Source organism: Schistocerca gregaria, chromosome 1 (genome assembly GCF_023897955.1).
Source record: "Schistocerca gregaria isolate iqSchGreg1 chromosome 1, iqSchGreg1.2, whole genome shotgun sequence".
Classification (NCBI taxonomy): domain Eukaryota; kingdom Metazoa; phylum Arthropoda; class Insecta; order Orthoptera; family Acrididae; genus Schistocerca; species Schistocerca gregaria.
Window position 1 is genome coordinate 517,401,107 of NC_064920.1, and position 10,880 is coordinate 517,411,986.

Below are 10,880 nucleotides of genomic sequence, written 5' to 3' on the forward strand. Positions count from 1 at the left end.
CCACTCTTCTTCAATTTCTTCAACTGTAACGGAAAGGATGTTTACAAATCTGTTAATACCGTGTTACTTTTTAAATTTTTTTGTCATGGAGCTATCGGCAGCATAAAGTCGCGTGTGAGAGGAGGAGGGAGTCGTTGCAGATTTCAAAAAAATGGTTCGAAATGGTTCTGAGCACTATGGGACTTAACTTCTAAGGTCATCAGTCCCCTAGAACTTAGAACTACTTAAACCTAACTAACCTAAGGACATCACACACATCCATGCCCGAGGCAGGATTCAAATCTGCGACCGTAGCGGTCACGCCGTTCCAGACTGTAGAGCCTAGAACCGCTCGGTCACCCTGGCCGGCTGCAGATTTCATTTTAATTCTGATGTTACATTTGCTTTTGATAAACACGTTACATGTTGAAACTCTTATGCGAATGCTCTGTCAGAGCGTTACATTGCAGACGTTTATTACTACTCTTGTTGTTATTGTAGTTACAGACATTTCATCATTATTTTAAGATCTATTGACAGGTAAAGAGAGAATTCAGAAATTTTGATAATGCAAAGTTACGATTAACTTCAGGGCTATAGGCGTTATACGATGTGATCTGCCATTGTCGGTACGGCGTTATATTTATTCGTTCTGGTAACTACACCACTAATTATAGAATTAACTTTATAACAAACTTTCGCTCTGACAACACATAAAGTATTCCGCAGATTGTATATATTGATGTATGTAATTTTCATATTATTCTGCCTCCTATAAGGACACTATCATCCTACTAAACGTAATTTGTCACGTTTTTCCCGTTGTTAACAGTTGAAATATTTTATTTCACATTATTTTTAATTTTTATTTACGTTTCTCACTGTATTATGGAATTTCTTGTACGTTATAAGTTTGCCATTGTCAACGGTAGCAGCGCGCAAGATGATGAATATGCTTTGAATAAACATAGTCTAAAGCTGTAAATGTTTTATGCCATTCAGAATGCCTGAAAACGCACCGAATTTTATTTTAAACATCCAAAAAGTTGTTTATACCGGCAATAGTAGTTCACCATGGATTTTCAAAATACTGTGGAACAGTGTTTACAGGGAAAATCTAAGAGTGTTAACAAGAAAACGCCTTCCATTTTCGGTATTGATTTCTACGTTTAACATTGCTTATCACAACTTTCTGTTCACTACCAAAACAATGGGTCCTTAGAGATTGTCATTTTTCCCTAATGGCCTCGATATTTTGGGTCAGTCAAGTTCGAAATTCCCATTTTTTTCATCATTCATTGCTCGCATTTGGCTTCTAAAAATTACAAATTTTTTTTTATACATTCTGTAAACATGTTGTAAATGCCAATAAAGTTACGTAATATACCCGTTGACAAAAATGTATACACATATTTAAACCTACCATCTCCGAAAATGTAAACTAGCGAATTCTCATTTTGGAGGTGGTACGATTTCTTCAGAATCTTGTCGGAGCCATACAGTGACGGATTCCGAATTGGTAGTACCCTAAAGTCAGGCGGTGGCAGAGCAAATTCCACGCCCCGCAACTCTTAAATTAACACAATAATGAACATTCTAGTTAGCAGGATCGCCGATGTGCTTACCGGACGAGTGATCCCATGTCAGCTGCCGTCGTGTGCAACTCACTGTTTGGCCTGTCCACCCTGCGTTGGCGAGTGGCAAAGCCACCACTTTTACTTGGGGGTGAAATTCGCTCTCACTCGCCCTTAGAGCCGCAACGCAAATACCGGCCTACTTCTCTCAGCTAGGCATCCGTGGCTGTCCATGACGACGGGGACAACCTCTTCGCCATACATTCCACATTCATACCCTCCACATTTTCTTACATGTTTGTAAAGTGAGAAGATTCTTAATGTAAAAGGAAGATATGTGAGTATTCATAAGAGTTTTTAAATCGCCATACAGTCAGCAAAATACACCTGTTCGGCAGTGTTTCGTAAAGAACAGGAGTCGATAGGATGGACAACACGTGCAACAGATGAACGAGGCAAGGCTGATAAAGTAGTTAAAGCACTGACGAAATAATAAGAGATGTAGGGACAGCATGCGAAATCTCGGCATAATGACGAACACACACTTAACTTATTAAAGTATTTTACCCACACAAAAAACCTCCGTTTAATTTGCAGTCATTTAAATAAGACGGAAAATCCCACTAGCTGCTTAATTTAACTTTACATTTGTTTTCTTAAAATTACTTGAGGCTCTTCAGACGACATTTTGACATATTTAAGGTTAGCATCGAAAATGATCAATGCAGCCTGCTCATAGATTAGGGAGAATACCATTTGGGCAAACGACAGGTAGAATTTTTAGGTAGCCACGCTGAAGAAACATTCCACATCTTGTAGCTGAAGAGAAATTTTCTAAAAGCAATGGTAATTTATATTGCAGCAAGCGTTGGCGCCCCCAGAAATTTGCCCAAGAGGGTTCAATATTTTAAAGTTGCTACTTTTTAGAGTTCCACATCTCATTTGGTAAAAACGGAACCATTATAGAAGTACTTTCTGTTGTCAGTCCGACTATTAAGAACCCATTTTCTCGGGAACTTATAACATATAGCGTTGAATTTTATGTCACATTTCCGTCCACGCTCTCTTGGCGGTTTTAAGAACGCTGAGGTAAGTCAACGCAGAAAAGATACGGTCATTTATGTTACATATTTTGTAACTTGCAAGCTCACTCATCAAAACAGATAGTAGGCTACTTTCCGTTGACCTAGAATGATGAATTTGGCTAGATGCAAGGTTTCATAATACAAGTAAAGAGAAAAGAATCGCAAAATTGTAAAATTGTTAATTTTTAATTAAATCACACGAAAAAATATTTTTTGTCGTGTCCGTCCGTCTGTCTGTCCGTCCGTCCGACCGTCCAGACCCCCTTTTATCAGGAAATACAATAGCAAATTCGAAATTACACAAAAAATTTGAACTTAAAATTAAAGCATTCTCGAAAGTCTTGGAATTTCCGGGACTGATATCTTGCCAATACCAATATCGATAACAGACAAAAATCTCGATTCCCGGGGTGGATGCTCTGTCTTTATATATAATTAAATTTGCACGGAAACCTCAGATCGTCGCCCTACCCGCACTTGGCCATTTTTTATGTAACTGACAGAGAATATATATTGCCCCCAAAAACTAAATTCGACAGCAATTACAAAAAGAACTGTGTGTTAAACGCTTAACAAACACCGATTCGTTTATTTTTAGGACAATATTTTGATAGCAAAATGGCAATGATATTTCATTAGGGTAAGCTAAATTTGTAACTCTACGTTAATAACATGAATATGAAAGCCACAGTTTTCATTTAATGATCTAAAATTAAATAATTTTTATTATTAATTCAAGAAATTCCAACGAATTATTTACACCATAAATTTATAAACCTAAAATGGAAAAAATAGGAAGATGGAGAAAATTCTAATGGGCGAAAAAACAGTATTGTCTTAAGCAGCAGTGCTAAATGTAGTATTTAGCAGGATTGCAGGCAGTCTTTTCTAAAATTGTCCGAGAATATTGTAATAAAAACACAGCCTGAATAGCCACCTTGCGGGAAGTGAGTGAGGTTTTGGAAGGTCCCAACAGGGATGTGGGGCCACGCCGACTCCATTGCCGTGGTCAGCTACGCTATACTCTGTTCATCATAAGAATGACGTAAACAAACACAATCGTGATGACTGATCAGAAGCCGCAGCACATGTACGCTGGCCATAAACACTCATGGAAGCAGGTCCATTTACGTATTTGATATTTTATTACTAAGTTACACTAAATGAAATTTTTTAAGATATTCTAATGTATTAACAGCCGTCAACGTTTTTCTTAACCACGCTTTACGTATGCAGTTTTTCTTTCAGAAATCGTGTACAGTCACATTCTCTTTACTGCTGTGCTCTGATTGCCGCGCTGATAATAAGCAGTATGAAAATGGCCGAGGCTGCTTACTATTTCGTACTGAAACACGCCTATCGAACGCGGTTAAATAGTGTCTAGAATATGTATTTCTTATGTTTATGATAAATTTACAGAAAATATCGGCATTAAAGTTTTCCGAGGGGACTGTATTTGATACAATTGAGATACAAATGCACATTGGGTGTATAATGAAATCGGTAGCGTAGTGGATGATACCTTAGTGCAGTTTATGGATTGCTGGTTCAGTTCTCGCCTAAGTCATCTTTCTTTCGTTCAGTTTGAAATATCTACATTCGTAATTGTAAAATTCATCATTTTTATGAACTATGTATGTCTTCTTGTTTCTAATTACATATTGCGCGGGAAATACCTGATTTCATCTCAAACATAAATTCTTGACTATCGATATTTTATCAAAGATTTTTAATAAAGGTTGCTTAAATAAAGAAAACATAAGTTTTAATTTTTTTAGGGCATAAATGAAGATGAAATACTCTTTATTCGGACTACGTCCATTGTCTTAAACCTCAGGTGTAGTTTCACATGAACCAGAGTGATACGTGTCGTTCAAACATGAAAAAACAATCATTTCCTCACCATCGAGCACACTATACAAATGCTGCATTTTTACATTCGCCACTGTGCCATTACATTATGAAGCCAACAGAACTGATCCGGAGCCAAGTCAAGGGAGTTGATCGGAGAAATAACGTGACTGTTAAGCTGCCAGACATATTCTAACGCACCCAGCTTTTTCACATGTCACCGCCGAACGCAGGCGGGATATAGAACGGCACGTCACAAAAGAGGGGAAAACGCAGCGTCTGGTAGATTCGTGGATTCTGTTGATAGCCTCTTTATCAACGTAGCAGATGAAACTTCCAGAACCGAAATGTATTTCTCCAATAAGGAAAGAGCTAAAAGATTCCCAGGCGACTGACTGTAATTGATACCTTCAGTATTCCATGATACGGTGAAATCCCTGCAGTATGCTTTTGCATCTCACGTAGCTCGCTCAGAAAACTTCTCTGTGTTTAAGTTAGGAACTTTCATCGCTTTTGCTTAGAATACTGTGTTAGGTGGGAACGAGAGCACCATGGGTTAGTGCTGTAGTTTTGCCAAATATTATTTCAGTCTCTGTAAAAGCTGACATGCGTAACTGGATTGTTTCTTGGCTTTTTACGTCTGAACTGCAACTGCTCACATCACTGCAGATTAGTTGGACCAGCTGGCTGGCCAGTGCTGTAAGTGTAATGCGCCGGTGAAGCTGTTGTCTCGCATTATCGCTCAGTCTATGTGCCTGTAACAGCATAAAACAGTACTTGACTGTACTGGGACCGGACGCGGTTCTAGGCGCTTTAGTCCGGAACCGTGAGACTGCTGCGGTCGCAGGCTCGAATCCTGTCTCGGGCGTGGATGTGTGTGATGTCCTTAGGTTAGTTAGGTTTAAGTAGTCCTAAGTTCTAGGGGACTGATGACCTCAGATGTTAAGTCCCATAGTGCTCACATCTTTTTCTTTACTGTACTGAGTAAACTTAGCTTCCGCTCCAGGGGACCCAAAATGTAATGAGACTCAAGGAAACGCGGAAGAATACACGGCGTAATGATTTCATCAGGTTTATTCTTATGATGAACAGAGTATAGGTTTCTCGATCGAGGCTCCACGCCTGATCGAGGTGTTCCCTCAGATTCTCGATTGGTTTTGAATCCGGGGAGTTTGTCGGCCAGGGGAATGTGGTATATTCGTACTGGTGCTCTTTGAACCACATACGCACACTGCGAGCTGTGTGAAACTTTGCGTTGTCCTGCTGGTAGATGCCATCGTGCTGAGGAAAAACAAACTGTATGTAGAGGCGGACATGGACCCAAGGATAGATAGATGCATACTTCTGTTAATCCATAGTGCCTTCCAGAATGACGAGATCAGCCAGGGAATTCCACGAAAACATTCCCCACACCATAACGGTCCCTCCTCCGTGCTGTACCCTTCCGACGACTGTTCCAGGGTGTTTGCTTTCAGACGTTTAATGAAGTACAAGACAACGGCCGTCTGTCCTATGGAACATAAAACGTGATTAATCTAAAAGGCCACTACCGCCGCTAATTGGATGTCGAGCTGCGGTACTGGTTTTCAAATTCCTGCCTTCCTCGCCGATGAACAGCAGACAGCATGGGTGTACGAACCAGCCGCCTGCTGCGGTGGCCTATGCGCAGCAACGTTTGCTGAACCGTCGTTGAGGAGATAGGCCTACTGTTGGTAAGCCCCTCGGTTCATCTGGGCGGTCAGTTACATGCATTCGCTCGTGCATATAACAGCAGCAGTTGTTCAAAAATGGTTCAAATGGCTCTGATCACTATGGGACTTAACTTCTGAGGTCATCAGTTCCCTAGAACTTAGAACTACTTAAACCTAACTAACCTAAGCGACCGCGCGGTTCCCAACTGTAGCGCCTAGAACCGCTCGGCCACTCTGGTCGGTAAAGGCGGTGGTTACATTAATGTGACTGGACCTTATATAAGGTACATACACAAGGTTCCAGAAGACAGCAAGTTCCCATAATAGCTAGTCTCCGTGCTGAACATGAGATTTTTAAGACGATTTGGTAAGGCAGCAGACCCAGTTAATTGAGTGTCTATCAAATCGCGCCACTCCATTTATAGGAAAGTAACTTGCAGTGGGTCTTCAGTGGAAAGTGGGGGTGTGCCTGTGGTGCTACCAACGTCAAGAGTTACATCCGTGAACAATGCTAACAGAAATAATCACGCCAAATTTCAGTTAGAGAACTCAATTATTTTAGTTAATTAGTTACATGTACCATAGATCATTGTTTTATCGAAATGATGAACGAATCAGTTTACAGGAGATATGTATATATGACTAATGTGAACAGTAATGAACACTTGATACAAGTTTTGGATACCAATTTTTAGTAGAAATTAGTCAGGGAGAAATGATCTTTAGTTAGATTTTAAATTACTGTGCTATCTGCCATATATTGTATGTTATTGGGCAGCTGATTCAATATTTTGTTGCTGCCTGTTGAACTATTTTCTGAGCCACAAACAGCTTGAATAATGAGTAGTAAAAGTCACTTTTCCCTTTAATGTTGTACGTATGGACACCACTGTTGTTCTCAAATTGTGATGGATTATTTACGACGAATTTCGTTAGCGAATACAGCAGAGGCCCTGTATTTCGAGGTTTCGTGTAATTCGAACTGGTCTTAAGAAAATTAGTGATACATAAAACTGGAGTAAAAACCGTTTACATACGTTGTCCGCATGTGTGTTTTACGCCCTTCGAATGTGTTACATTTTTAACTTCCTCTCAGTTTTGCATGTACGTTGCACGTAAAACTGTACCAGTTAGGTTTTTCGTTCATGATGCACAAAAATAACCTTGGTCTCAGGCAGCTAATGCATTTCGGTTACAGATGGACAGGTGGCATTAGGTTTTGAGGAATGCGCTGGAATACTCTTGCCTGACATACCGTCCTTGCTGTTACTCATATTGTTGTGCCTACTCAGCAGCAGTGATCATTAAAATACAGTACGTCTAAGCAGTAATACATTACACATTTTACATCATCGGCAGACAAAGGTTGTGTGTACTGTAGTTGGTTGTGTAGTAACATCTGTACTGTAGTTCAAATGGCTCTGAGCATTATCGACTTAACTTCGGAGGTCATCAGTCGCCTAGAACTTAGAAATAATTAAACCTAACTAAGGACATCACACACACCCATACCGGAGGCAGGATTCGAACCTGCGACCGTAGCGGTCGCTCGGCTCCAGACTGTAGCGCCTAGAACCGCACGACCACTCCGGCCGGCTGTACTGTAGTGAACCCACCGATGTCGCGTTAATTTCAAAGTGTTGTATGTATGTATAATGTACTATACATGCGTAACTGTGTTTCATAATGTTTAATTCATACATTACAATCAGTTATAGGAGTAAGAGAAAATTTGTGCTGCTGAATGTGAAATTGGAGGCTTTGAAAAGATTAGACAAAGAAGAAATATTTAAAAAAAAGTCTTGCTGCTGAGTATGGAGTCGGTGAAATGACAGTTGGAGATTGTCGTAGAAACAGAATAAAACTGAAAAGTTTTCATCAAACAAGTCTTCCATTTTGTCATTTGAACAGAAGCGATTGAACAAATCTAAGTATGAAAAAGCGAGTGAAGCTTTCTTCGTTTGATTTACTCAACAAAGACAAAACAAAGTAAATTCAATTTCAGGAGCTATTCTGCAAGAAATAAGCTGTGTTTTTTAGTTTTGCGGCGAAAAACTTTCTGCGGATTCTCAAAATGTTACACAATTTTGTGATAAACCATGAAAAATTGTACAAGAAGAGAATCTTACTCCTGTTAAAGTGTGTAACTTTGATGAAGCAGATCTTTTATAAAATGCATCCGTAAAAAACTGTAGCCTCAAAAGAAGAAAAGGCTGTCCTAGGCAGAGATGTGAACAGTTCTTGCTGCATCGAGTGCAAATGGAGGTCATAAACTGAAGCTGCCTGTAATAGGGAATAATACTAGAGCTTTAAAAAATGTAACTGCTTCTGCACAGTATGTTACAGACACTGTGTGTTCAAAAGTATCTGGACACTCCCAAGATAAGCGTTTTCTTATTAAGTGCATTGTGCTGCCACCTACTGCCAGGTACTCCATATCAGCGATCTCAGTAGTCATTAGACATCATGACAGAGTAGAATGGGGCGCTCCGCGGAACTCACGGATTTCGAACGTATTCAGGTGCCTGGGTGTCACTTGTGTCATATGTCTGTACACGAGATTTCCACACTCCTAAACATCCCTAGGTCCACTGTTTCCGATGTGATAGTGAAGTGGGAACGTGAAGGAGCACGTAGAGCACAGAAGAGTAAAGGCCGACCTCGTCTGTTGACTGAAAGTGAACGCCGACAGTTGAAGACGGTTGTAAAGAGCAATAGGCGACATCTATCCAGACCATCACACGGGAATTCCAAACTCCATCAGAATCCACTGCAAGTACTATCACAGTTAGGCAGGAGGTGAGAAAACGGATTTCATGACCGAGCGGCTGCTCATAAGCCACACATCACGCCGGTAAATGCCCAACGACGTCTCGCTTGGTATAAGGAGCGTAAACATTGGAAGACTGAACAGTGGTAAAACGTTGTGTGGAGTGACGAAATCACTGTACACAATGTGGCGATCCGATAGCAGGGTGCGGGTACGGTGAACGCCCGGTGAACGTCATCTGCCAGCGTGTGTAGTGCCAACAGTAAAATTCGGAGGCGGAGGTGTTATGGTGTGGTTGTGTTTTTCATGGAGGGAACTTGCACCCCTTGTTGTTTTAAGTTGCACTGTCACAGCATAGGCCTACATTCATGGTACCACAAGTACCACCTGCACCGATTTGTCGTGCAGAAACGGGCGTTCGGCCCTGTCGCCGACCGTTCTCTCTGGCTCCAGCGCTACCTAACCACAAGTGCAGTTGACAATACGATACCAAATTTCATGAAATACTCTGAACACACTAGAGCGAGGTGTTTAAGTACTCCTGTTGTCTTGTGTACTTGCACAGGGTATAGTGGAAAGGAAGCTTATGTGCAACAGAAAATAAGCAAACACAGGTTCCCATTACATCTCCAGAGGCTATATGTTGGCCTTGCAGCGTGAAATAGTAAAAGATTGCACACAGCCAGCCTATTAGGGCACCAGTCGCATTCAGCACTTACGAAAGAGGTTCTGATCCTGAGTTAATGACAAGCACGAAAGCGGATGTAGGGATTAGTGAACACAGGGTTGTCACAGCGAGATAGAATATTCTATCCCTCAAATTCTCCAGAAATAAACGAATAATATACGTACTCCAAAAAGCAAATAGAAATTCAATTCACGCTACGTGAGAGACAATCTCAACTCCTTCCTAATTAACAATGTAAGTGTAGGCCAAATGTGGCTTGAATTCAGAAAAAGGACTTGATCCTCCTTGGTACACAAAACGGGTCAGAACACCGTTGCAGAAACAACAAAAAAAAGCATGGCAAGTTTAAACGAACTCAAAACCTCAAACATTGGCGATCATTTACAAAAGCTCGTAATTTAGCGTGGACATCAATGCGAGGTGCTTATAATACGAGGGTGGTTTCGAAAGTTCTCAGAACGGAATAGAACAAAAGTACTTACATCACTGAAACTTTTTATTCTTTCAATGTAGTCTCCTTGTAGCCTAATGTACTTGGTCCAAAGATGTTCCAGTCCGTGATCCACTCTCGAAAGTGAGTTTCCTTTTCAAAATAGTTGTCAACTCCGGCGATCAATTCTTTGTTTGAAGTGAATCTTCGTCCACCAAGAAAAATTTTCAGTTTTGGGAAGGGATGGAAATCTGATGGAGCTATATATGAATAAGGCGGGTGTGGCAGCAATTCATACCTAGGTTCGTGTAATTTTACCATGGCGACGGCACATGTGTGTGGGCGAGTTTTTGATCCAGCGTCAAGAATCGTGGCACCCATCTTGCAGATGATTTTTTTTCATTTCTTATTCTTCAGTAAAAATGTGATATACCCTTTCAGAGGACATCTGGCAAGCGTGAGCAATTTCGTGCACTTTCAATCGGTGATCCTCCATGACCATTTTGTGCGCTTTTGTAATGATTTTTGGAGTAATGACACATCTTGGCCACCCACTGCGCGGATCATCATCTAAGCTCTCCCGACCAAATTTAAATTCATTTGTCCACTTGGCAACAGCTGAATATGAAGGAGCCGAGTCCCTCAGTGTATTCTAAAAATAGGCATGAATGTCCTTTGTTTTCATAGCTTTCTTTACGAAGTACTTGATTACTGTTTGAATCTAGATTTTTTCCATCTCTGAAAATCACTACGTGGGAACAACAGAGCCACGTCACCACCACAGCTCTCTTCCAAGAGCACTTATGTGGCGC

General features: G+C 40.8%; 1 protein-coding gene across 1 annotated transcript in view; it reads right to left on the reverse strand.

The window, feature by feature from the left end:
• Positions 1-1,669, reverse strand: part of LOC126354563 (mucin-17-like) — a 98,371-nt gene extending 96,702 nt beyond the window's left edge. The window contains exon 1 of the mRNA XM_050004311.1: positions 1,605-1,669. Coding sequence (XP_049860268.1) covers positions 1,605-1,621 — 17 coding nt within the window. The 5' untranslated portion in view covers positions 1,622-1,669. The remainder of the gene's footprint in view (positions 1-1,604) is intronic.
• Between the last annotated feature and the right edge of the window lie 9,211 nt (positions 1,670-10,880).